At 54.6% G+C, this 27,907-nt stretch overlaps 1 protein-coding gene across 1 annotated transcript; it reads left to right on the forward strand.

Annotated features, from left to right (window-relative positions):
* The first annotated feature begins 949 nt into the window (after window positions 1-949).
* On the forward strand, window positions 950-27,907 carry TTC22 (tetratricopeptide repeat domain 22). The gene is made up of 7 exons (XM_045857675.1): window positions 950-1,663; window positions 15,988-16,043; window positions 16,242-16,357; window positions 17,021-17,139; window positions 18,396-18,554; window positions 21,804-21,956; window positions 22,472-27,907. The coding sequence occupies exons 1-7, from the start codon at window positions 1,097-1,099 to the stop codon at window positions 23,006-23,008; spliced, it is 1,707 nt and encodes a 568-aa protein (XP_045713631.1). The 5' UTR covers window positions 950-1,096; the 3' UTR covers window positions 23,009-27,907.

The following is a 27,907-nucleotide window of genomic DNA, read 5'->3' on the forward strand; positions in this document are numbered from 1 at the left end:
TTTTTATAAGTTTACTAGTTGGCTCTATTTCCTCTTTTGAAAATAAGGCTCTGTTTTTCAAAAAGTCAAAGCAGCAGGGTCTCCAGGAGCCAGCCCCAGTGAGAAGAGAGGTGGGAGGGGCTCAGAAGTTCAGACTTGCTCCAAAAGCCAAGCACTGCAGGATGAACAGCCTTGTAGCAGGAGGCACAGCCCAGGCGTCTAGAGAGTAGTGAACCTATGCTTTTCAAGGCCTCGGGTGGGGTGCAGGATGGGCTGGGAACTAAGGGTAAGGAGTGGGAGCTGGCAGTTATGCAGTGATACTTACCAGGTTTACCCATGATATCTCCCCTGACCCTGGGTGAGAGGATGACACCTTCACATCAGAGATGAGGAAAGTCTGAGATGTGAAATTATTATAAAGGTCACACTTCAGTGGTGGAGAACCAGCATTAGAACCAGCACATGGAGCCCCTGGGTCTTCCCAATGGGGCCAACTGCAGGGCAGAGAGGAGGCATCGAGATCCCAAGTGCAGAAGCCTGATGAATAAGGCTAAAGGAAGAGCCAGAGGGAGGTGGCAGGCTGTGTTCCGAAGAAGAAGGACATTGGGGCACTATGGTGAGGATGGGACAGCAGCAGGAGTGAGGGGGACTGACGCACGCAGCTGGAAGGGCCACTCCTGACCCTCCCAGTCAGGGAGCTCACTCAGGGCGGGTGGCGCAGTGCCCACCGAGGAGGGCCTGGCTGAGCACGTCTCAGTGCTGTGACCTCGGCAAGTCCTTTTTCCTCCTGAGCCTCAGTTTCTTCAGCAGAGAATGAAGATATGCCTTTTGCCATGCGCCGGGGTTTGTGCGTCTGCATTTGGCAATGCACCTGTTTGTCGGGCACACCTGGTCGTGCAATGCAGGCGTCTAAGAGCCGCAGAGCAGCGAAAGCGGAAACACCCACAGGGACCCACCCACCGGCGGGAGGCGCCCGGGGACCCGGAGGTGGCCGCGCCCTGGGCCGCCGAGCGCTGACCTTCGCCTCGCGCCCCTGGCTCGCTCGGGTGGGCGCCTCATCCACCGCCCTCCGCAGCCTCCGGGTCAAGGGCCAGGTCCGGGGGGCAGTGGGGCAGACATGGCGGACTCCGAGGCCGTGGCCGAGGACCTGGACGCCCTCATCGACGACCTGGACTACCTCCCGGGCCACTTCCACCTAGAGATGCAGCTGAACTTTGAGCCACGCTCGCCGGCCTCTCTCCGCGCCCGAGACCTGAAGCTGCAAAGGGATGGCCTGCAGCAGGAGCTCGAGCTGGCTGCTGCCCCGCAGCGCGCGGCCGTGCGCCACCTCCTGGGCACCTTTGCCTTCTACCTGGAGGAGGTGGACGAAGCCCGAGAGCGCTTCCTCGAGGTGGCCCGTGAGGACCCGGGCAACCTCAACGCCTGGGCCAATCTGACACACGTGTACGGGCGACTAGGGAAGGAGGAAGAGGAAGAGGCTTGTGCTGGGAAGCTGGCCAGCCTCATGGGCCTGGCGGGTGACCCCAAGGCCGACGGGGACCCCCAGCTCCGAGCCGCGCGCTGCCTGGCGGAGCAGGGCTATGCACATGGCTTCGACGTGGGCTGCGCCAGCCCAGAGGAGCACGCACGGGTGCTGGAGGCGGGCATCGCGTTCTACGACAAGGCGCTGAGCTACGGGCAGCAGGTGGGTGACCCTACCCTAGGCTGGGAGGGCTGAGGTCGTGGCCCTAACGTCTACAGGGATGCCCCACGCCCCCAAGACCTCCCAAACCCTGGCCCTTTGGCTTCCGGGGGAACTTCCGGATGTGCCTCTTCTATCCAGCATCGCCCTTGGGTCCCAGACCAAGTCTGTAGCTTTTCTCTGCTGGATTAGGGGTGGACCCTCTTCCTAGTGGGGCAGCCTGTGTAGATGTTTCTTCTGGCAACACCACAAACTCAACTTGGCCAACTCGTGCCTCTCACTGTACCCCTCCCAGCAAGTACCTGTCCATGTGGCTGTGCACACCCACCTAAGCAAAGGCTCAGCCAGACATCCCACCAGAAATTTGGGCTCCTCGCCCCCTCTCCCCACCCATTCAGACCTCACATCCTATCCATTCTGCCTCCTCATCTCTGAGGTCTTCCCCCTCCTCTCCAGCCTCCGTCATTCCCTGCCAGGACCAGTGCCGTCACCATCATCCTCCTGGGTTCCTGCCCTCTGGTTTGACCCTTCTGCCTGGTCCTCCGCCCTGCTGTCAGTGTTGAGTCTTGCTGGCCACGTCCCTCAGCTGCTTACTACCCCCAGGGACTCCCCACTGCCTGGCAGATGAGTCTGCGGCGGGCATTTGAGGCCCTGCGCAGTCTCTGCCCTCCCTCTGCCATGTCCCCCTCCAGCCAGACTTTTCCCGTGCTCAACTCCCCCTCGCTCGCCCTGAGCCAGGTCCCCTTGCCACTCTCTCGGCCTCTTTCTGAGGTGCCCCCTTCTGCTCACCTTTGCCTGGAAGGCTCTCACAGTCCTGGACATCCCTCCACAGACTTCTCCAGGCTGTGTCACATGCCCCCCCGGCCCCCACAGCACTGCTCACACTGTGCATTTACATCTGTCTCCCCAACTCAACCTCAAGATCTTTGAGAGCGAGGACACCTGTGTGGCTTCCGCTCTAAACTCAACCCCTGGAATGGCGCCTGCTACACCATGGCACTCACTAAAAATGTATCTTGAATGAACGTGGGGGCAGCATAGTGCCTGGCACTAAATAGACAAATACTAGGTGTATTAATCGCCTATTGCTGCATAACAAATACCCTCCAAAACTTAGCAGCTTAAAGCAATAAGCATTTATTATCTCAGGGTTTTTATGGGTCAAGAATCCAGGCGTGGCTTAGCCGGGTGCCTCTGAGCGGCGGCCTCATCTGAAGGCTCGCTTGCTCTCCTTCTGGGCTCGCTCGCTCGGCAGGTGACAGGATTCAGTCCTCTCTGGCTGTGGCCAGAGGCCTCCCTCAAATCCTTGCCATGAGGACATCCCATCATTTTTGCTGCCCTCTGTTCAGTGGAAGCAAGCCCACAGGTTTAGCCTCACTCAAAGGGAGGGGGCTGCACAGGTCACAGGTGTCAGGAGGTCGGGATCACCGGGGTCGTCTCAAAGGCAGCTTGCGTTGGGTGACAGGTGAATAGAGGGCACTGTCCTCCTCCCTGCAGAGGAGGGACCCTCCCTTCAGAGACACACCATGAGTTTTCTGGGAAGGCTCAGCAGAGGCAGAGTCGAACTGACAACAATGGCATTTCACAATGGTTTAGATCTGTGATATTCAAATAATAGCATGCCTTCACACCGGGCTCCCCTAGCAAAGCCTCTGCGCACCTCCTTGGAGCCTCTTCCACAAAATCTCTTGGCTTCAGAGAGGAAATGTGGGGTCCAGACCCCACAGGGTGCAGGGTGGAGGGTATGGACTTAGTAGGAGCAGTGTGGGGTGCAGGTGAAGACGGTAGACTCTGGTCAGGGGGTCCAGGTCCAAACCCCACCTCCCCCGTGCTCCCTCACCTCCAGTCAGTCCTTAGCATCACTGAGCTTCTATTTCCCTCTCTGTAAAACGGGGTTACTGATGGTACTCCTGTCCTTGGCTTCCTCACCTGTAAAATGAGGACATTCTCATCTGGTTGGTGTTGTAACTGCGAGTTGATATGTGGAAAGCAACTGGAACAGAGCCTGTACAGAGACCGCAGGACCACAGACACCCCTTCTCTCCCGGCCTGGGAGACTCACCTCCACCCCACACCGGGTGTCGCTATGGCCAGGGAGTGGAACCAACAGGTCTCCTGTTTTAAAGCCGGAGCCTGAGGCCCTAAATGCTAGCTGCCCTCGGTGGGAAGGCCCAGCCAGCTTTGTTTGCACTGAGCGTGGTCTTGGCAGCAGCGTGGGGCCTAAAGAGCCCTGGTCTAGGAGCCAGGAGGACCGCTGGGAGGTCTTCTGCTGTCTGGGCTGTGGTTTCCCCAACGATGAAGTGGGGGAAGAGAGGGGACTCCATGGTCTCCACAGTCCCTCCCTGCTCTCCCCAAGAGGTCTCCTGGGAAAAGGCTTCCTGGAGGTGAGCAGGGAGGCAGAGGTCGGGCATAGGAATGGACTGGAGGCTGGCTACTCAGTCCCCGGCAGGGGTCACCTACCTAGAGAGGTACCTCCCAGAGGAGGGAGTGTCGAGCAGGCCGCTGCCCAGTGCCCCAGGGAGACAGCCGACTGTGTCAGGTGGGAGGTGGCCCCCAGGCTGTGTGCTGAGTCCTCAGGCCTGCCCAGCTGCTGCTCCCCAGGTCTGGACAGAGAGGCTGTAGTCACTCCTCCCGCCCCCAGCAAATCCCAGGAGAAAGCTGGAGATTTGGAGCTCAATTTTGTCATCTGAGGATTAGAAGAAGCGGTGCTTCTAAAGTAGCTGGCGCGGAGTAAGTGCTCAAGAAATAGCAGCATCAGGATGATGATGATTTCATTATAGTTAGAGGAAGGAGGCTGGGTTCGAGCCCTCAAGTCTCATTACTGTGCTGTGTGGCTCTGGACAAGTCACTTTCGTCTCTGGTCTCAGTGTCTGCTGCATGAACGGTAAACAGTAGTGATCTCAGTTCACTGATTATCTGACTGAAGCGGGAGGTGAAACCGTGCATAAGCTGGTCGATTCTGGGCATGTCTGTGAGGCATATACTCAGCATCTTAACATTTATTGAGCCCCTGCTGTATGCCAGGCCCTAAGAAGCTCATGGACAAAGGGAGGAGATAACATTTGTTCCTTCATCACTAGTCTTGCCTGAGCACCCCCTCTGGGAGCAGGAGCCAAAGGGACAAGTCAGAGATGTGTCTACGACAGGCTGAGGTCACAGGCACTCATTACATGGCCTGTGCTGTGGGACAGTCATGTCTGAGTACGCTACTGAAAGACCGTACTTTCTGAACCAAAACAGGCCCCCAGAGGCTGACAAGGGGCATGTGCTTCAAGGATATCAGGGACCATGTTGGAGTCCGCAGTGACCTGGAGAGTCCAGGTCCTGGGGACAGAGTGGCAGTGACTGAATTTCAGAGAAGAACACTTCCTTTCTGCTCAAGTAACTGAGGGAGGCTTCTGGGTGAGGCCGGAGCGGACTGGCAGGAAGGGTGTGAGGGCACTCACTCCCAGCAGTGGGCCCGTGGGGGCCTGCAGAGCCTCAGAGCTTTGGTGCAGCTGCCCTGGTGCGCAGGGGTGAGGCCTGAAAAAAAGGCAGCCAGAAGCTTCACGGGGAAGAGCGCAGCGTGGCCCTGAACAACCGCTGGTGGTTCCCGCCCTCCTCTCCTCTTTAGCCGCAGTCCTCTCACTTGCCTTGAGCCTACTTCCCGGCCACGCTTATCCTTCTCCAAACACCCTGTGCTGCGTCATCCCTCCCTGGGCAGCTACCGTTCCCTCTGCCTAGAAAGCAGGTTCCACCCATAAGAACCCAGCTCAATGTCACCTCCCCCTTGAAGCCTTCCTTCGTACAACTTACAGCTTAATCAGCAATATTCATGTCCTCTGTGGGTGCCTTCCAGACTCTATCTTTGACAGGCCTCACAAGAACCCTCTGACCCCATCTTACAGATGTGGGAACTGAGGCACAGCCAGGCTGAGTAACTTGCTCAGGGTCACAGTAAGTAGCAATTAAATCCACTCCACTCCCCTCCGCCTGACTTCAAAGCCTTTGCTCTCTCTGGAGAGGTCAGAGAAGTAGGGGTATGATGACTGTAGTGCAGATGGCTGGCGGGTGGTGAGGGCAGACCCCTCACAAACCACCTCCTGGAAATCTGGGGTGGAAGAAGTGTTGAGAGAGAGGTGGTTTTGATACACAGAGATCTGATCAGACCACTGGGGAGAAGTAGGGAGGGGCCATAGGGGGAGGCAATGGTAAACAGTCTGGGACGGGATTGGCTGAGAGGCTGAATGCCTCCAGAATGCATGGAATTATGGGCCAGAAGATTTGCAATAAAGGAGGCGCTCTCAGACTCTCAGCCGGGCTGGCGCTAGCTCAGGCTCTTCTCCCTGGAGGAAGCCTGGGTGATTGCACGTAGCTGCCTGTGTTTCCAGCTTGGACGGTGTTTGGGATGGGAAGGGACTCTGGGCGCAGACTAGGATCAGGCTGGCCTGGCAGAGGGGAGCAGGGTAATTCTTCTTTGGGGGCTCTAGAGGGGATGAGTTGTGAGGCAGAAGCCTGCCATTCTAAAATTGTGTAGCTTTTGTATCTTAGGTTGTTTTGGTTAGTAAACTAACCCTATAGAAATAAGATCATTGAAAACAGGGAGAATGCTAGAACTCAGGTGTTAAAGGGTTTAGCCTTAATTGGTAGGTTTAAGTGACTAATGCCAGTGGAAAGCTGTTATTCCAAAACTGTGAAGCTTTTGAGTAAAGACCCCTTTCCTTTATCACCAAACCTTTGCCTTGGGAATTTTGCCTAGAGGGTGGCGGTGGGCAGCGGGACCCCAGGTGCTGTTTGTAAACAGTTTTCCATGTGTCATAAGGGGTCTGGAAGGATGAGGGCAGAGATGAAGTCAGAGTCGGGGCCAGGGAGGAGGCAGTGGGACAGCAGAGCAGTAGCTGTGGGACCCCCACCAACAGAGAGGGCCACCCCCCACAGGAGCAGAGCTGGGCTGAGCCGCTGGTGGTCAGGGGAACCTGTGCTGCAGCTCCGAGATGTTCCATCCTAAGGGGCTGGGACAGTCCCAGGCAGGGAGGAGTCCCTGGAGTTCAAAGGCTAAAGAGCCTCTAAAGAACCCATGAACAGCTGCTCCTCTGCTAACTAAAATTACAAGAGAAAACATGACAAAAGCTAATAATCTGGCCCATAATCCAAAAGCAAGCAGAGTGTTTGTGTGGAGCAGATGAGTGTTTATGGCTTCCTTTCCCAGCTCTTCACACCCTCCTTTCCTCTTTCTCGTTGCAAAAGTGTGATCAGGCAGGTTGCTTTCACCTGTCATTCTTCCCTCCCTCCGCCCCCTACACACACACACACACACACACACACACACACACATGGTCACAGAGGGAAGCTTGTGGCAAATCACAAGCGTGAGTGGGTATTGAGAGCATTTTGGAATTAGACAGACCTGGTTAAAATTCCGCCTCCGTCACCAGGTGGCTACAGGCAAGTCATTTCACTTCGCTAAGCCTGGGCTTGCTTATCTGCAAACAGGAATTTTAACAGCTGTCTCACAGGGTCGCTGTGAGGGTGAAGCGAGAGAACACGGGAGGCTCCCGGCAGGACGCAGGTCACCTCAGGGGCCCAGCCCTTCTCCCTGCGCACTCCTGGCCCCACAGCGCTCTGCGGTTGCTTCTCAGCAGAGCCATCCCCAGCCTCTGGCTCCTCTCCGAGGGATTTGCCCCCCAAGGGTCGGCGCTCTGTCCCGGGCCTCCCCTCTGCCTTCCCCAGCAACTAGTGTCTAGCATAGAGCTGAACACCCAGAAGGAGTTTGCGACTACTGTTCAATTTAGTTGAATAACTGAATTTTAAGCCTTAAAATTCCGAACCTCTCTTATTTTTTTGTAAATAAGGCAACTCAAACTCATGTTTCTTTAAAAAGTTACATTCCTGCCCTGGCCGCTGTAGCTCAGTTGTTTGGAGTGTCATCCCATAAACTGAAAGGTCACGGGTTCAATTCCTGGTCAGGGCACGTACCTGGATTGCGGGTACAGTCCCTGGCCAGGTATGTATGAAAGGCAAGCGATTGATGTTTCTCTCTCATATCAATGTGTCTCTCCCTCTCTTTTGCCCTCCCTTCCCCTCTCTCTAAAATCAATAAGTATGTCCTCGGCTGAGGGTAAAAAAAGAAAACAGAAAAAGTAACACCCCGTCCCAAGCTCACTCGTTATTTGTGTGTCTCCCCCTTTTCCCATGGTTTGACGTCTGCCCTGCCACAGGCAGGTGTGCAGGTTCCCTCCCCTGCCCCCAGTTGGGGCGGGCCCTGGGGGGTGAGGAGGCCCAGCTGCAGAGGGCGCCCTCTATCCCAGCCTGTGCTCGGAGTTTCACGTTCCTTCGTGCATTCGATTTTTATCCAGACCTCACAGACACGCTGCCAGCTGAGTACTGTGGTCCCCATTGCACCCAGGACACATGGGGCTCAGAGAGGGAAGTGACCTGCGCAAGGTGACCCAGATTTCACCTGGCAGCAGGGGCAGGTGGGGAAGAAGGCCGTGCTGGCAGGCCAGCCTTACAAAGGTGTGGACATTCCAATCACCACAGCCACGGGGTGGGGACCAAGCAGGAAGGCCAAGGGCACAGCCAGGAATCCACAGGTCCCCAGCCCAGACACACCCTTCGCCCGTGGCCCCCCCCCAACCTTTCTTTTCCACTCTCCCCTACTTCCCTCAACACCAGAGCCGCCCCAAGACATGGGCAGCTCTGATGCTCTGTACAGAGCAGATGCAGTGTGACCTCAGCCAGACTGTCGGTGTGGGAGGCTGCAGGGGCATCCCCACACCGCTGGCCCTGCTCTGGGTTGCCCCGGCCAGAGGCTTAACCTCCCTGAGCACCGTGTCTGCCTCTGTGAAATGGGGTCAGTGGTACCAGCCCGATGGGTATAGCAGGTGTGACTGGGGGTGCAGAGAAAAGGCCTGGCCCCAAGGATAGCAAGCACCAAGGGACACAGGCTTCTTGTCCTCATCCCATGGGGCTGCCAGGACCAAGGACACACAAGAGCCGTAGACTCCTCTTTTCAGCGAGCCCTGTCCCCCTCTCTGCTCCCTCCTGCCCATCCTGTGGCCACCCTCATCCTGACCCAGAACCCACCTTGGGAAAAGAACAGTGACACTGGAGGAGACCCCCACTTGGAGGTCCCTGGAGGGGCCAGGATATGGGTCCTTGCCCTGACCATGGGACAGCAAGTCATCTCCCCTCTCCGGGCCTCTGTGTCCTCCTCTGTCAAATGAGGGCCAGACTAAGGGGGTGGGCAGGGGGTTTCAGGGACAGGGAGGACTCTGAGAAACAGAGAAGCGGGGGGGAAGGATGAGCCTCCTGGCAGAAGAAAATGCATAAACACAACCACCGAGTGGGAACCACAGCTTAGAGAATGTGGAGGACAGTGTTTTGAGGACTTAAGAGTTGATCTCCAACTTTTGAGCTCATGGGCAGGGTGCTCCTCCTGCAAACACACACACACACACTGCACAACCCTGAGTGCTCTGATGTGGTCCCACCGGAAAAGGAGATAGTGACTGCTGGCCCGTGAGCTAGGCACTGTGGACACTCATGTGCTTTCACAGACAAGGGCACTGGATCCCACAGAAATGCCGAGGAAGGAGAACTGGTATTAACGCCACGCTACTGGTGAGCAAACTGAGCCTCAGAGAGCTGTAGTGACTTGCCCAAGGGCATGCAGCCCTACATGGCTGGCAGGAACTACATCCATGTCTCTGGGGCAGAAAGCCCAGGCTGAGGGGCAGCTGTCCTGAGGCTTTGGCTCTGACGGCATCGGTGCCACTCACATTCGCAAATCAGCACCTTCTGAGTTTGTGGCTGGCTTCTCTCCCTGCTTACCTGGCCAAGTACAGGACCCTAGGGCCAAAGCCTTTAGTGTCATCTGGCCCAACTGCATCTTTCACAGGAGAAAAGATAAAGTTATACAAAGGGTACGGACCTATGGGAGGAGCAGAGAAAACGCCGGCATCACTGGTGTACTGTGCAGGGCAGGACACTTCCTCGGACCCACCCAGCTCCACCAATGCTAGCGCTGGATGTGGGCCCAGGACTAAACGGGACCCCTCTTCTCTAGGGACAGTGGGATAGAGAAGTGGCTGCAGGCAGGCCTGCAAGTCGGGGGAACTAGTGCAGAGCACAGGTGACCCACAGGGCCTGGGTTTGCATAACAGACCAAGACCTGAAAGGGGGTGACAACAGGGAGCTGCAGCTGGTCTGGTCAGCTCTCAAGATGCACACAGAATCCTCCAGGGAGCCCAAGACCGAGACGCATTAAGTGACTTACTTCTGTGGCAGAGCACCCATCTTTCAAATCCCCTCCACCCGGTCACACTGGCCACCCCCAGCAACACTCCTGGCACAGGCAGGCCAGTGGGTCACCTCAATTTGCAGAGGCAGAAGCTGGGGCCCCGGCTGGGCCGGCAGACTTTCCAGGGTCCCTGGGGGAGGCAAAGGCAGGGGTGTCCCTCCAATCCCATCTGTCTGTTTACTCCCCACACCCACTGAGGCAGCAGCTGGGTGGGGGAGGAGAAACCCCTGCCCCTGCCTTCCTGCGCAGGCCCCCAGGTGGCAGGGAGGACCCAGGTGGGGTGGGGCCAGGGCTTGGTGCGCAGGTCCGGGAGGCTGCTCTGTGTCGTCACAAAGGACATTCCGGTTGTACAGGAAGAACACACTGCTGAGACCTGCCACATTGTGACTTTTCTTTCTGCAGCGTCAGCCCGAACAGGGTCAGCTTGGTGAGGTGGAAAGAACTGGGGCGTTGGAGGGAGGCAGATCTGAACTGGAATCCTGACACTTCTGCCTGTCCCGGGCTGAGGGGCTGGGCTGGTCATGGCTTTTCTCTTAGCCTCTGTTCCCTCGCCTGTAAAAGGGGAGGATGCGCTACACCTCAGGCTGCTGTGCAGATCCAGTGCCACAGTGCACTGAGTGGGTATGCCTGGTGGACAGTCGGTGCTCGAGAAATGTTTATTCTCCTTCCTCCTTCCACCTCCTGAGGGAAAACCAGTCAGCTCTCAGGAGCTAACTTGCAGAGGTAGGCTACTACAGTCATCAGGAGCAAAGTTCAAACTGCAAGGCAAATATTTTCCTTAAGAATCAACAGGGTCTCTGTGTAGCCTATTTGGATGTACGTAGAATCATAAGCCATTGGTACACTAAAAGATCTTCTATTAAAATCCCCTCAAATAACCAGGCCCCCAGTATTTCCTTTTGAGGAGTGGGGCACCTTTGGAAATAAATAGAATGGCTAAGACCCATCCTCGTGCCCACGAGTTAACACAAACCTGCTCTGTAATAGTGTATCCGAATCCTACCAGTCTGTCTGCAGGTTCTGCCCAGTGGCCCACCTTTGTCGCTCCCCCGTGGAGCGGTAGCAGCTTGAGTCTCCAGGCTTCCCTGAGCATCGCCATCTCTGATCCTCTGGCTCATTTTAAAAAAGACCCACCAGCCAGCCTGTTCTCGCACGGCCCCCCGCAGTGTGGTGCAGAGAGAGCCTGTCAGTGGTTCTCAAGGGAGGGCGCAGCCTGGAGGTCCTGTTAAAACCCCCGCAGCTGGGCCACACCCCCGAGTTTCTGACTCAGTGAGTCAAGAATCGGCACTTCTGTGAAATGCCCAGGTGATGCCGATGCGGCGGGTCCCGGGCCCACACTCTGAAAACCGCTGGTCTGGGGGAGTTGGGTGCAGAGACTTGGAGGCTAAGCTGCTGGGTTCCCAGCTCTGTTACCTTCTAGCTGTGCCACTCAGGGCCACAGTGCCTCATCTGTAGGATCAGGATAATAAACGTCTCTACCTCATGGGTGAGCCTAGAGAGGGCCGAATGTGTTAACACTTGCAAACTGTGTGCCTGGTGCGTAGCAAGTGCTCGATAAAATTTGATGTTATTAGCATAGCAAAAAATAAAAATAAAAAAGCACCACTTCCAGGTTTCAGTGCAGACTTTCACACCAGCCAGCCACGTGATTTCAAGGACATCACCTCGCCTCAGTTTCCCATCTGTACCAAAAGGGGAATGAGAAGCCACTTTGCACTGCACACAGGGTGTTCTGAGGATCAAGTGGAATCCGAGAGAGTGCACTTTCTAAATGATAAGCCCTGTGCCGACGCCCGAGGCTAGAGGTTGTGGGACAACGTGAACGTGAAGTCGGAGAGACCTGGCCTGAAGTACCAGGGGGAACAGGCAAGCCTCTGCCTCCCTGAGGCTTGTTTCCCCGTCTCTGAAATGAGGGAGATAATGGCGAGAGCCCCAGCATAGCTGGGAGATGTCCTGAGAAGCCCTCGCCCGAGGCCTGCTTCTCACTCATCTTCAGTGAGTACCAGGGTCTGAGGGTTTCAGATCAGGCTCAGTGCTGGCACTGGGTCCTTGCCTAGCCCCTGGCCACGGGGCAGCAGCTTAATCTGAGACTCCTCTAGCCTGAAGCCTGGGCTGACTCACATACCAGCCAGCCCCTCGTGTAGACCCCAGCAGCCCAGCTCATGGGGCCCTGGTGGGAATGGAACAAGAGAAAGGGGGAGGCGTCCTGCCCCGGAGCCCATGCCAGGCAGGCCCTCAGCAAACACTCCCCTCCTGACAGAGATCCTGTCAGCCCCTCCCAGGCTGCCTGCAAACATCTTGCCTCTGGGAGCCATGAATTCTGGAAGCAAATTCCTTGCAGCGTAAGAGGTTTCACAGCAACTTTATTCTCCAGGAGAGAGGTAGAACAGCCCTTCCCTTCTCCAGGAGGGGAGGGAACAGTCAGAGGCCTGTTTAATTTAATTTAACGCACCGTGGCTTGCCAGGTTGCCCCTGGTAACAGCTTCAGCTGCTGCTTCAGTTACAACCAGAAGGATTTTTAAAGAGACAGCCCATTTTAGGGCCAGAATTGCACAGCAGAGGGAACAGCATCCGCCAGCTTCATCTCAGGGAGAGAAGATTACACCTTAGGGCACAGGAAGGCTTCAGACTAGATCCATTTATACAAGTAACTCCATTCTGAATCTGCAATCCCATAAGCCCTTCTGCAAATATAACTCTTAAGTGGGAATCTAATAAAGGACTGTGATTGGGATTTGTCATACAGATGTCACTTGTCTAGCTACTCTTCTGAAAATCAGTTTCAATCTTCAAGTTGAAGGGGAAGGCAAGTGATCTCTTAATAGCTGTCCCTGCAATTCAGATATACTGCCACCAGGTGGTAGTATTGCTTGCTTAGTTCAAACTCATAACCAGGCTGTTGAATTACTCAAGAATATGAGTGATGGAGAAACCACTGGATTTTAAGACTTGATACTAACCGCTGTGTGACCATTGGTAAGTTGCTTCATCTCTGTGGTCTCAAGTGTCCTCAGAGATATAATAAGAAGATTGATCAAAATAATTGAGGGTTGTGGACGAGGCTTGAGTCTAGGACTATGGAGGCATGAGTTTAAGTCCCAGCTCTGTCGTGTACTGTGTGGCTAGGCACACAGTTTAGTTCCTCGCAACCTGAATACCAAACAAGAGAGTGGCTGTGAACCAGGGAGAGCCCTGAGGACACCACCTCCGTCACTCTCCAATACTGGGGAACTGTAGAAGTGAGGAAGGTGCCTGGGGCCTCAGGGGATCCCTCACCCAGGAGCACAGCAGGGTGTGGAGAGTGGAGTGAGGCGGCTGCCTCTGGACTGCAGGGCCTGAGGCCTCGTTGCTCCTTAGGGAACTGAAACAGGCCACAGTACACAATGCAGCCTCCTAGACACCCCCAACTCCATTCAGCTTTAACTGAAACAGGGAGAAAGGGGGCACACATTAATGGAGCAAGTACTCCAGGCTAGGACTGCTTCACAATGCCCGAGGCCGGTTTTATCATCTGCCTGCCCGAGGGGTAGCTCACCGGCCCAGTGCTGGCCACCCGGCCTCTGCTCTTCGTATTACAGCCCCCACATCTACTATACCTGCTCTGACCTGTGGCTACACCTCCTCGTTAGGAGTCTGAGAGGGGGAGCGGGTCCTGTCTCTCCCTACCATGACTCAGTTTGGCCAGCCTCAAAGTGAGCATAAGGTCCAGAGGTCATGAGATCCCACTGACTAGTAGCCAGGGAGCCTGAGACACACCTGCCTTCAATCTTCCCATGGTCAGGTGCCGATATTATGTCCAGGTCTTCAGCCAGCTTGGCCCACAGTAGTTGCCCGTGAATCCGAGTTCCTTCTCACAGCCCAGGTCCTGTGTAGGTGCAGCAGGTAAGGTTACCCAGCAGCCTACCTGAGACTTTCCACCTGGCCAGTGTTCTTCACTGAGCTCTCAAGGGTGCCTTTTAACACTTGGGACCCGCTGCTCTTCCCTCCAGACAGCCCTGTCCTAACTACAGCCCCATACACATATTCCCTCCTAGGTAACAAGATTCCTCTCCAAGTGATGTGAATGTAAAGACACATTGGATTTTGGGACCCCCCCAGCTCTAACCCCTTCTATGGCTCCCTACTGCCCTGCAGATGAGCTCCAGGTTCTAAGCCTGGCACTTAAGTGCTCCTCCTGGTGTACCCCTGCTGACTCCCTCCACCCTCACAGATGGGGTTCCAGCCACTTGGGGCAGCCTGTAGTCCCCCACGCCATGCTCACTCACTCATTTCTGAGCTTTTGCACACAAGGTTCCCCCTATCTGGAATGCCTTCTCTAGCCATATTCACTGGGGTGCTCCTAACTTGTCCTTGAGAACCTGCTCCAGCTCGTCCTCCTCTGGAAGCCCTGGGGGTACCCCTCGGTCGTGTAGGATGCCTCCTCCCCTGCCCCTGGGGTTCCTTTACTCTGTGTCTTCAGTTCTGACTTTCCCACCAGAGCAGGAGCTCCTAAATGCAGGACCTGCCTCTTCCCTCTCCTATCCCCATTACCCAGCCTGGGCCACACAGGAAGGTATTGGGGAACAGTGGCTGAGAAATGCCGTTAGTGGGGCCTCCTGTTGGTGGTCTGGCGGGTTCACTCAGTGGGGTCTGACTCACAGTCCTCCTTCCACTCTTCCTCCCTCCATGCTCACCCATGGCCTCCCCAGAACAGCTGCAGCGTCATTTGCAAGCTTGAGCTCCCAGCACACATCTACACACACCATGCTCCCCGCTCACAGGCTGCCTGCACATCCCCATGCTGAGCCCTCCATCTGGAATGCCCTTGTCCCCACCCACCCTCTGAAGCACCTCTGCTATTCAAGACCCGCATCACAGCCCATCCTCTGCGGGACTTTCTCAGAATCTTCTGGCTGGGATGGCCTCTCCAGCCTGCCGTATTTGTCTGCATCCCTCTCAGGGCCCGCACCAAACCCTGCCTTGTACTGCCGTTATTGGCAACCTGGGGTGGTGAGGGTGGCATGGGCTTAGGAGCCTGACAAAGCGAGTCGGAATCCCAGCTCTGACACCCACACCCTATGTGAACTTGAGCAAGTCACTTTACCTCTCTGAGCCTTAACATGTTTCTCTGTGAAATGGGATGATGCCCACCTCATAGGTGTTGTGAGATTGAGGTGGTTGATATGAGGATCCTGACATGGGCAGGCTCTCAGTCAAGCCCAGTTGTTTAGGCCTGGGTCTGCTTCCCCAGCCACGCGTGAGCCCCTGTGGGCCGGGGTGCAGCTCCCACTTGGTTCCGTATTCCCAGAGTAGCCAACACACACCACAGATTACCAGAGATGCTGGCTGGGCTGAATGTATTTGCCCTGCCTGCTGGGAGTGGGGGTGGAGGGATGAGGGGGTCCTGATCTGAGGACGCCATAGTGCGGAGCGGGGTGAGTGCAGAATGGAGTCCGGAGACCAAGCACAGGAGATGAATGCAGAGGGAGGGGCCGGAGCCTGAGGCGGAGCTGCTGATATGCACTGGGGGTTTTATTGGTTTTCATTAACATTCCTTCCCGAGGCAGGAACAGCTACTCCCATAAATAACAGCATAAATATTTTATCTGGTGCCCAAGTCAGTCTAAATGCACAGCAAGGTTGGCAAGAATAACAATGGGAGACAGTTCAGGGGGGTCCTGGGCTTCAGCTGAACTCACTCGGCATACCCAAAGGAGCTTTCTCAGGAAGGTGGGAGCTGAGGGGCAGCGGGGGAGAGAAGGTGACCAGTGGAGTGTGGGCCCCAAGGTGGGGGCATGCGGCACAAAGGTGGGGAACCAGGGGAGGGGCCCCAGGAGGGAGTGTATCCCACACTGGCTTTGTGATGGGCTCCCCGTGTAGGGCCTTCTCACACGTTACCCATTATGTCCTCTGTGGTCAGACAAATGAAGTGACTTGTCCAAGGTCATCTGGCCAGTCAATGGCAGAGCCAGGAGACTTCTCGGGGTTCAGAGAAAGTATGCGAATCTATGAACGATAGTCTGAGTACCTCAATAACAGCAGCACGGGCCATTCTCTGCTTCCCTAGATCCCCATGGAGGAGAAAAGGGGCTGGTACTTCACCATGGCAACACTTTTCATCAGGTCAGGCTGGGAAGGGGGGCACGGGATGGGGGGAGGTGAGGCCTGGAACCCAGGGGACAGGCAGCTGAGCCCATCTCCATGGCAAGGGCTCCCCGGGTTCCCCTCCCTGCCATTGACCAGGGAAAGGGAGGGCTCACAGCACGCTGGGGACAGCTGGGGGAGGGGATACTGATCAGCTGTGTCCCTTCCTCACCACAGGCTAGATGGCATCTTCCTGGAGCTGGGCAGCGAGGAGCAGAAGAGGCTGCCCACCTTCAACCGCACACTGGCCTTGCTGCGGCAAGTCCTCAAGTCCCCGGACCCCCACCACCGAGGTAGGGCCCTGGGGGAGGGGGAGAGCAGCCTCTGCCTGGCTCTCCCCGCACCTGCCTCTGTCTCTGGCCCCACTTCCAGCACTGCCTCCCTGTGTGGGACCCTGTTTCTCTCCCTCACCCTCTGTCTCACGTTCACTTGTCCATCTCAAGAGCTCACTCACCTTGCACAGGTGAATACATCAATCACAAATCACTACAACTGCATGTTTCCAGACGGGTATCTCAAGACCTAGCATGCGAGAGACAGAGCTTCCGTCTCAGCCTCTCACCCCCACCTTCTGGCTGGGAATGAAGGCCCCGCTGGCCAGGGGTTCGGTCCTGTCTCGCAGGGCCCCACAGCTAGAACAGGGACGAGAACCTCAGAGCCAGTGAAGCGCTGGAGCCAGAGAAGCTGTGCACCTTCCAAGAGGTGACCTAAGTGACACAGTAAACACAGGTTGAGCGCGGTGGCGTGTTCACCCGCTCACTCACACGCCTCCTCTCCCCTCCTTCGTTTCTCTCGGTTGGTCCTTAAGTGGCCCTCTGTGATTTCACACCACTGACCCGCCCTTTGTCTTCCCGGGAGCTGACCCCTTGGTGCGGCTGGCCCCCCACTCCTCGTGGCTTCTCCTCCCCTTTCCTCCCTGCTCCGCCTAGAGACCCCTCTCCCACCCTTCCCCCCAGCTCTGGCCTGGTGCTACCTCGGAATGCTGCTGGAGAGGAAGGACTCCTTCTCCACCACGCCCATGGGCATCCACGACTGTGGGTTCTCGGGGACCGACCCCCTGGACTGCTTTGGCAAGGTATGTGCCCACTGCCCCACCCTCCTCTTCGGGAGCCCTCCGCTCCTCTGGGTGTCATCCCCCCTTCCACTCCCACGGCGTGCCCACCCAGGAGATGCCCTCTCTCCAGACCTTCCTGTCCATCCCAGACGGAACAAAAGTTCTCCCTTGTCATCAATCCCCTTTGCCCAAGAATCAGGCCCTCCCCACACCCAGCGTGGCCCACACCTGAGTCTCCAGACTGGTCTCCTACTTTGCTCCCCGTGTCCCACGTGTGCCCTCAGGCCTCGGTTCACACGTCCCTCCCCTCCTGCAGTGGCCCCGTGGAAAGGGGAGGGGTTTAGCCAGGGTCTCCAGCCAGCTGTGCCCCAGGCCAGGGGACTCTAAGACAAGTCACTTCCATCCCATCCCTGAGCCTCCTTGCCTGTAAATTATATGATCCATCCACCTTCTAGATGATGGAGAGACTCAAAGGAGTTAGTGGACAAGACTGCTCATTGTAAACTGTAAAGTGCCATTCAAGTCTTGTGTGTGGCACCGTGTTTATGCGGCATTTTCCACACTCAGCACAGTTCTGAGTCTCCCCTGGAGGCCAGGGGCCCTGGGATGTTCATTCACCTGTGCAGTCAGCACAGAGCCCTGCAAGGGCACATTCCCCGTGTTTGCTGGTGGGTGATGAGCAGTTTCTTGAGAGACCTTAGAAAAGAGCAGAGCATTAACACTGGCGCATGCATGTTGTGAGAGCTGTGTCCAACTTAAAAAAAAACACACACACTGCTTCCCCTTCCTTGAGAACCTAGTCTGTGCTGGGGCAAAGAGACGGACAGACAGGGCCCCTGCCCTGTGGGAGTTCACCATCTCAGGGGCAGCAAAGAACGCAGCCCAGGTAGCTAGCAGTACAGACACAGGGGCAAGTGTGGGGGCCTGGACAGAAACACTGCACTAGGTACAGGGAGGCAGAGGCTGACTCTGGCCCCTCCTCCCACTCACCTTGGGGAGGTGGAGGGGGACACACTGGACGTGTCTGAGGAAGAGGATTTGTCCGGAACCTGGAGGGATTCACTGGACAGGACGAGTGAACGTGGTGGAGACTGTGGCAGGGGGGTCGAGCTATCGAGACTTGCTTGCCAATGAGCTGCACCCCAAAGTGCTGGCCTCCATGCAGAGACGACTTACTGGCGGGCGGCTCATCCAGCAATGGGGCTCCTGAAGGTCCCTGTTTAGCCATTTCTGGCAGGCAGACTAATTGTGTGTTGTCGCCCTCCGCCCGTACCCAGGCCATCGAGATTGCCAAGGACCAACCCCCAATTCTGAATCGCCTGGCCAAGATCTTCCACTTCCTAGGAAAACAGGACATGGCCATTGGCACCTGCAACATGGCCCTGGACGTCCTGGATCCAGAGCTCAACTGGCAGGCGTATTGCACGAGGGCCAAGGTGAGTCACCCTTTAAGTCCATCTCCTCCTGCCATCAGGAAGCAGAGAACAAGGACCACAGGCCAGGACTCTATTGCCAGAACCCAAAGATATTGGAGCCTTCATGGCAGAAAGGAGCTTAGGAGCCATGGAAGTGCACGGGTTCTGTTCTGTACGTTGCTGAGTGAAAGAATAAAGGACCCTCCTATCCACTGCAGTGTCCCTTCTACAATGGCCTACCTGGTCTGGGACCTGCAGCCTCTTCTTGATTAGTACCCAGTGTAGTCAGACTGACCTGGGTTGAAATCTGACCTCTCTGCATATGACTCTGGGGCTGAGGGCAAATCACTTACCCCTCCAAACCTCCAAATCTGGAAGATATGAATAATAACACCTGTCTTAAAAGGCTGTCAGAAGCCCTGGCTGGAGTAGCTCAGTGGATTGAGCGCGGGCTGCAAACCAAAGCATCACAGGTTCGATTCCCAGTCAGGGTGCATGCCTGGGCGGCAGGCCACGGCCCCCAGCAACCGCACATTGGTGTTTCTCTCTCTCTCTCTCCCTCTCTCTCTCTCTCTCTCCCCCCCTTCCCTCTCTAAATAAATAAATAAATAAAAATCTTTTTTTAAAAAAGGCTATCAGAAGACAGCTAGTCTAAGAGAAGTAACATGGCATGCATCATGCCTGGAGCATGAGCGGTGCTTGAGAAGGGCAGTAGGGGATGTCAGTAGGGGATGTCAGGGGCAGCCTAAGGTAGCAGTCAGTCAGAGCTCTGGCTCTGGACACACTAGTCTTGGTTCAGGTTCCACAGCAGCACCTAACATAATACAGGACTATAGACATATAGTCTGGCCCAAATTCTGAGCCTCACACAGATGATCATACCTACCTCAGAGAGCTGTTGTGAGAATTAAATTAGATTCTTTGTAAAACTCAGCACTGAGCAAGCATAGGAAGAGCTCATAAGCAAAGGGTTGTTGTTACTAGATGTATTTATAACTGATTTCCTATCTCGTGAAGCAGTCCACCATGTAGTCATTCAGCTCTACAAGTTATAAATTTAGTTGAGAGCTATCTCCCTCTGCCTGCCCCCACCGGTCCCAGATCTGCCCTCTGGACCCCCACGTAGCCCTTCTGCTTGGGGACAGAGGCCTGGAGCTCTGACTTGCTTTACTCCAGGCTAAAGAACCCCTCCTATCTTCTCTACTACCTTCCTCAGGACATGACTTCGAATCTGCTCCTTTGTTCTCGGTCTCAATGACATAATCATTCTGCCAGCCGGTGGTGGGCGGGATATTCATTCATTGTAGTTGATGTGGTTACTATCAACAGTAATGATATTAATCATGATAGTAAATAATGAAACACCTCTGTAACAATGCATTTCACCCAGCACTTTCACATTCATGGACTGATTTAAAAATATCCTCACCCCCTCGTCAGCGTGTGTCCTGCTCACTGGCTCCCTGTACCTCCAGAGGTCGCACACTACTCAGACGACCAAACTAGCACCAGGATGGGGGCTGGGATGGTGAGGTGGAAGGAACAGAGGGAAGGGAACTCATTGTCTGTGGGAAAGCCTCAGTCCCGACCAATGAGGCTGCGACCCGCAGGGCCCTCCCTGGCTCATTACGTCCCTCTGCCTACACCTTGCTCAGCAGCCTCTCTTCCGGTCACACTGGTCTCCATGCTGTTCCTGAGGCAGGGTCTTCCCTCAGGACTTCTGCCTAGAATGCTCTTCTTCCAGAGGTCCGATTGGCTTCCAACCTCACCTCCTGGAAGTCTTGATAAAGAGGCAGCTTCTAGCACTGTCTTACTGAAAATGTCAACTTCTCAACATTTAAAACAACTTTTTTTAACCTCATCTGAGGACCATTGATTTTAGAGAGGGGGGAAAGGAGGGAGAGAGAGAGCAAGAGAAACACCCGGGTGAGAGAGAAACATTGATCGCTTGCCTCTCATACAGGCCCCGACTGGGACGAAATCCGCAACCTAGGCATGTGTCTTAACCAGAATCAGACCCACCACTTTTCTGTTTTACGGGGCCGCGCTCCATCCAACTGATCCACACCAGCCAGGGCAACCTCTCAGCGCTTATCACTCCCCAGCATACTATTTGCTCATTTATTATATATTTTATCTCTCCCCACCACTAAAATATAAGCTCCGTGAGGGCAGGGAATTTTGTCATTTTGCTCTCTCGTATACCCTCAGTTCCTGGAACAGTACCTGGCACACAGCAGGCTCTTGATGAATATTTATTGAATGAATGAGTGAACTCAGCACCTACCATATGCTAGGTCCTGGCTGGAACATGTCCTCTCAGTCATCATGGTAACTTCCCAAGGAAGATAACAGGGTACTAATTTTTCACATGTGGAAAACGAGCAACTTTCCCCAGCTCACATGCTAATAAGGGGGAGGGGCTGCAATTCAGTCAAGGTCAACTGGCAACAAAACCAGAGCTCCCCAACTCCCCACCTCTTTTCCTCCACCCCCCACCTTGTGATGCTCTCTTAGGACCAGAGCCCTCCCTGTGGGCTATGAGGCTTTAATACTTTCAAAAACAATGGACCTTCTTTTCCTTATTTCCTCCTCTTCACCCCTACCTCACCCCTCCTGAATCTCTAGATTTTATAAATGCTCCAAGGGGGGGGTGCGGGAAGGAAGTAGAGATGAAATCAAGGGCCTGGAATCATTTGTAATTTGATGTCTGTACTTTGGGGCCACCTGCCATTCTTCCCAAATTGCTTGCTTACATGGACACATGGATTGCTTCACAAAATCGATACTGCCATCCTATCTAAAATAACCCTCTCCCCAGGCACCTCAATCCCATCACCCTGCTTATTTTTTCACAGCGCTTATCACCACTTGAAATGGTATCGTTTACTTGTTCATGATCTTTTTCCTACTAGAACGTTAAGTTCCGCCAGCACAGGGACCTCACCTGCCTTATCACCACTGCACCCGCAGACCTAGCACAGGACCTGGCAAATGGCAGGCATTCAGTACATATTTGTTGAGTGAATGAAGGGCTCTTACTTCATCCAACCCACTCATCGTACAGACAGGGAAACTAAGACCCAGAGAGGGGAGCAGCTAGCCCAACTTGGCACACGACTAGAACCTAGGACTCCTGGGCCCCAGTCTCAAGGGTTTTCTGCCACACCACAGAACCCCCCTGGACCGCTATTGAGAAAAGATTGTCTTCGTTTAGGGTGGATGCTCCTTGCTTGGAGCATCTTCCCTGAGCTGACTTTCTGCGGACAGATCCACATCAGAGCCTACCTCCATGACCTGGAGCGGGTCAAGATGGGGCTCGGAGGCATGCCTGACAGGAACCACCTGGCCTGCGCCAAGGCGGACCTCGAGGAAGTGGTCAAGGTGTGCCCGGGTCTCAGGACCTACCTGGACATCAGCCAGGTAAGGCAGTCTCCAGGCTTGCATAGCCAATGGCTTACTAAGAACATATTTACTTCCTGTCAGGCCAGGTCTGGGAACTCAGGGCACAGGGAGGAATAAGAGGCATCTTCCTACCTGATAACAGTACCTACCTCCTACAGGTGAGGATTAAATGAGAGAATGCATGTACATCGTTTAGGACAGGGCCTTGCTCTTTCTAAGCACTCAGAAAGTGTGGACCATTATTATTCTTTACCCAGAAGTGCCTTCTGTGCATAGGGAATGATTACCAAAAGGTGATAAGATCATATTTTACGTATGAGAAATCTGAGGCCCAGAAATCGCCTTGCTCATGGTTATGTGGCCAGGAGTGGGAGGGCTGGAACTGGAATCAGAGTGCTCTCTCCTTTCCTGGGGAAGGGGGACCAAACTTTGCAGGGAATAACTGTGGAAAGAGGGAAGGCTGGAATTCCGGGAGCAGCCATGGCGGGGTGGGAGGCTTGAAAAGCTCACCCCTGCCCCCCCCCCCATTCCAGGTCTACTACTACATGGGCGTGGACGCAATGCAGGAGCTGCTGGCAGTGGATGAGGAGGCACTGAACCAGGCACTGGTCTTCTTGGCCAAGGCCGGTGAGTCAGAGCTGGGCACCACGCTGCCCGAGCTGCAGCTGCTGCGAGGCAAGTGCCTGCGCATCAAGGGTGAGGAGGCCAACGCGGCAGCGTGCTTCAAACGCGTGGTGGAGCTGGACGACGAGGGCTCCAGCCACACCGAGGGCTTCGGCTGCCTGCTCGAGGCGCTGCTGGCGCAATGGAGCCAGGCGCAGCTGAGCGATGGTGAGCTGGGCCGCGAAGTGGATGTGTGGCTGCGCTGCGCCCAGAACAAGTATCAGGCGGCACGCCTGCGCCAGGAGCTGCAGCGTGTGTGGCGTGGCCACACAGACGAGGTGCTGGGACTGGCCCGGGCCTTGGTGGACCAGGGACGGCTGTCGTTGGTGCGGCTGCTGTTTGAGACCATGGAACAGGAAGGTGAGGGCATGGGGGCACCCCGGGGCCGCAGAGCGTTCTCCTTCTGAGGGTACCCGTCCAGGCCCCGCCCCATTGAGGGCCCGTCAATCAGAGCCAATCAGATTCTCTTTCAGGAATTGGACTGGGGACCTTGAGACAATAGGGCAGTTTGACATACCCGCGGAAGTGGGGATGCCTGGTTGGGGAAACTGCCAATTACAGGACAGAATTGGGCAAATGTACAGAGAAAATAAGATGGCTACGATTCTCCTAAGAGATACATAAGATAGCCGTCTCAGTTTGGGCGGTTTTCTAGTTTGCGGTGCAATCCCTGAGGCCTCAGTCTCTGTGGGTTCCCATGGGCAACTCTATCCCTGTAACAAAGCCCTTACTTAAGTTGACTGCAGTGGGTCTCACAGGCCCTTCAGGCCAGAAAGCCATGGCTAGAGCGGAGGGCAAAGCTGCACAGCGGACAGGTAAGGTGCCAGGCAGTGGTCTACACCGGCGTGCTCAGGCCTCTTTCCTACCTGGCTAGCCGTCTTCCAGCGGGCCTCGTCCGTGCTCAGCGTGGCCTGCAAGGCTCCCAGGCAAGGCATGAAGCCCATCAATAGACTTCCCTGTCTGGGAACCTAGAGACCCCCCCATCAGGGAATGCCACCTATTCCCAGTCTGGAACCTTCCACAACAGAATGAAGAATATCTTGAAATGTTACTCTCTTGGAATCTTAGACTTAGAGCCTTAACTGTGGGATTTTATTGTCAAAGACTTAGACTCTGACTGCCACCAAATCTTGGAATGGCCAACCTGGATTTTTGTGGCCCTGCTTCAGGAACTACTTAACGTAAAATTCCAGGTTAAGTTCTCGCCAGACCCCAGGAAAGCTAGTTGCACATAACTTCGATGGCAAGACCTCTGTAATGGTTTGTGATAGGTTTTGCATTTGTTCCTTTCTTTAAAGAGTTATACTCACTGCTTTTGTCGTATCTCTGATCCTCAGATAGTGACCAGAGATAGGCTAGCACCCCTGCGTGGCTTCTCACGTCTCCAGTGACAGATGGAGAACAGGCTGAGAGGTGCGGCCCCGAAAGGCCGCATGTTCCAAAGCTCTCATTGTGCAGATGGGAGGCCTGAACCCTCGCGCGGAAATGGCTTGCCCAAGGTCACACTCCACACTTCTTAAGCCTCCCCTCCTTTGTGCCTCACTCAGTCCTGCTGTCAGCATTTTTCAGGTTTGGAAAAATTCTAATACACTGATGAACACCAAAGCATTAAGTGCTTATGTGTCACCTGTCACATGGGGCACTGATATCCATGAGGGTAAAGCTCTAACACTCATGTTAGTGTCCCAGGTACCTGTGAGATCTGGACCATGAAGCTACCCTAAGGTCCCTAAATTCCGCCTCATGGCTCCTCATGGCTCAGCACTTTGGGCAGTGACACGCTGTCCCACCTTCCTCTCACCTCCGAGGTTGCAGAGTCCAGGAGGTGACCCGACAGCACACACAGCCCTGTCTACTCCTCCATGCATCCCTTCCCCACCCACAATGGGAAATCACCTCTTTCTTCTCCTGCTTCCTCAGGCAAACTGAATTCAAGGCGGTTTGCTGGCACAACTAGGGAGCTGGTGAAGTTCGTCTGCTTCTCCAGGCTTCCCAATTTGTTTCCTTTCTTGCTTTACCTCTCCCCAAGGTAATGCATTTCTCCCTCCATTGCTTCCTCCTCCTGGCAAACCTTTTCTGACAACCTCAGGCACACGACTCATATAAATGACTAATAAACACCCACTAGTCTTGGGGTATCTGCATATTGACCAAAAGCCAAAAAGAGATAGGAAACCCCATTTCCAGGACATACCCTATGTGCCGGGGGCTTCATACATGTGATTGTCTCAACAGCCTTGGGGAGTAGCATTCTCATCCTCGTTTTATAGATGAGGACACTGAGACACTGACCAAGGTCTCAGGTAAGTATGGGAAGAGCCAGGATTTGGACCAGACCAGCCCAGTTCTGTGCTGCCTCCTGGAACACAGTTCTTCCTGGGAGTCGTGTCATCTGTGGTCCAGAGTTTGGTCTGTGATCACCAACTTGAACTGTCCCTTCCTCCAGTGCACTGTCTCCCTGTTCCAAACTGTTTTTCCTCTGTGACTTTGTACATCCTATTCTGTTCCACACTGGCTTTTTCCCTATGATTTCCATCCCAAGGGCTAGGCTCAAAAATGCCTCCTCCAGAAAGCCTTACCAAATCCTCCTAGTTCACATTAATCACTCCCTTTTACGCATGGAGAGCTCTCAGGCCTCGTGTCCCACGGCATTACATTACTTCCCTCTCCTTGGGTCATAATCGTGTCAACATGTCTGCAGCCCACCCCTAACCCAGCTGGCTTCTTTACAGCAGGAGCTATACCCGATTCAGCCCCAGGGCCCTGCACTGAGCTCGGCACTGAGACAGGCTCAGTGTGGGTTATTGAAGTGAGTGCACTCACAGCAATGAGGCCACTACCTCAGTCGCACACAGGTGACTCTATCACCAGGCCCACCAGCCTGAGGTTGGGGCCAGGTCTCCAGCCCAACGATCCTTGAGGCCCAAAACTCAACCAGAAAACGTGGACTTTTTTCCCCTCCTCCTCTCCAGCCTTAGGCCATTTCTTTAATTCTCCAATTGGGAAACTGAAGGCCAGATTGGGAAACTGAGACGAGAGCAGGGGCTTGACCAAGATCAAGCAATGAACTGATGACAGATTCAAACTTGAACCCCACTTCCAGACTTCTGGGCCAGTGTCCTCTGCCCTTTTAGGGCTGCCTCCTTTGCCAAGGTCCAAGAGGACTACAGCCCTTCCATTCCTTCCCTCAGCTCGTACCTACCGAGCACTGGTGAAATTCCAAGCATAGTGCCAAGCCCTGGGGCTCCAGTGGAGAACCAGATAGACCTGCCCTTACCTTCAGGGAGCCGCAGGCTAGACCTTGCACATCAGCTTATGCCTGACCTTGTGGGCTGCAGGGGAGACTTGCGGAGACTAATGGGAAGCTGTGGAGGGTTTTAGCTGGCAGAGCCGGCTGCCCGCCCCCTCCACACCAGTCATTCACATCCTGTGTCTGGCCTTTCCTCAGCCCAATGCGGGGGAGAGGACGGCTGTCCCTGGGGCTCCAAACCTGGTCCTTGGCCATCCCTCTCCAGCAAGTCACTGCTGAGGCCAGACCTCGTGGTCCCCCAGGACTGTGGCTCGGGCGGGTTCAGGGAGGCTAGTGGATGGCTGATCTTTATTTAATTACAGTTTGGAGCCCTGCAGAACACCCCTGCCCACTGGGCAGCTGGGAGAACAACTGTCTGTCACACAGCTGAAGCAGCAGGAGATCCTTAGGGGAACACTGCAGAGTAAAAGCTTTAATGACCCCATAATCAGAGTAATGAAGACAAATCACACCTCGTGCTGTCTGCCCACGCCTTCCTCTGCATCTAGAAGCCAATATCAGGCAGCTAGAAACTCCTGTTCAGCCAGTGGGAGCAAGACATGTTAGAGGGAAGCAGGTGAGATTTTTCAGTCACAGTTTTCCAGAATTTCAGACTTGGAAAGAACCCTGGTCATCACCTCTTCCAGACTCTCCATCCAAAGCAGGACTCCTCTCAACAGTGATTATTCTGAAAGAAGGGTCTAAACCACTTGCATACCTCTGGCAGACAGGCAGCTTACTATCTGTCGAAGGAATCCATCCATTTCCCACTGGTCTATCTTTGAGTTTGTCCTTCTATTGAGTTGAAATCCTCTTTTCTGTAGTTTTTATCTTCTGATTCAAGTTCAGCTTCTGGGGCCACACAGAATGTACCCTAATAAGTGTGATAACCTTGAATGAGTTACTTTCCTCTGGACCCCATTCCCTCTTTCTGTCCTGGCACCTATTACAGTGTTTGAGTTGTTCAGAAGGTGGCTGGCTGCTCCGCCAAGGGCCAGACAGGGCTCTGATCCGGCTTCCAGCTGCCAGCGCCCAGTGCAGAGCCTGCACAGAGTGGTGCTAGCAGCTGGAAGCGGAACAGAACAGGGTTCTCCCATCCCTAATCAGCCCCCTAGGGAGCACCCTGTGTGGATGATGGTGGCTGGATGCCAAATGAAGTGAAATATCTCCTTTCCTCGGGCTGTTAACTTTTTTCGTGTTTAAGGAAAGGGAAGATAATGACATTTAGCACTTTACAACTCAGCAGTAAAATGAGCAGATGGAAACAGATCCCCAGCATGGCGGGCGTGCTTCCAGCAAGAAACCCTCCCTAGCTTTGTGGGGCTGAAGTCACTGGCAAGGCTTGCAGCTGGGTGAGGACACAGACAGCTCCCTCCTTCTCCCCAGCCCTGCCCCACAGTCCGTGTAGGCTCTACCTGCCCTCACTCCCTGCTTCCTGCCTGGAGCACCAGTACAAACTCTCTAATTTTGATGGGGGGTGGGGGGAGGATGCTTTTGTCAAGCAATGGTGAGCAAAACCTGTGGAGCTGCAGAAAAGCTTCAGCTGGCCTCTAGGTGGCCGCAAAAGAACAATTTGACTGAACAGGGAAGGTTCCTTCCTGCAGGGAAGTCAAAGAAAATCATATTCATCTTGATCACCGCCAGGACGACTTACTGAGACGCTGCCGCTGCCACAGGCCAGTGCCTGCGGCACGAGTTTCACATGCCTTTACTGCACTTAACCCTCGTAAGCCCATGAGCCATGTATCAGCACTGCTTCCCTCTTCCAGATGAGGAAACTAACAAATGGCTTTTTAACTATCTGGGGTTTTGATTACTTTCTCCTCTATCATATATGTTGCTGTATAGACTGATCACAAAAAAATCAGAATGTATTTTTCATGTTTATGTTTCCAAGCCCGGCAATAGCTCTGTGGTAGGGCTTGTTGAATGTTGGCATGTAAATTGTTTCATTAAACTGCAGCTCCTCTGTGAGTTTTATTTGTCATCTATAAAATAAAAGAAACAAACAAAAGAA

This window comes from Phyllostomus hastatus, unplaced genomic scaffold, assembly GCF_019186645.2.
Source record: "Phyllostomus hastatus isolate PE091 unplaced genomic scaffold, TTU_PhHast_1.1 phas_contig_147, whole genome shotgun sequence".
NCBI classification, from domain to species: Eukaryota; Metazoa; Chordata; class Mammalia; order Chiroptera; family Phyllostomidae; genus Phyllostomus; species Phyllostomus hastatus.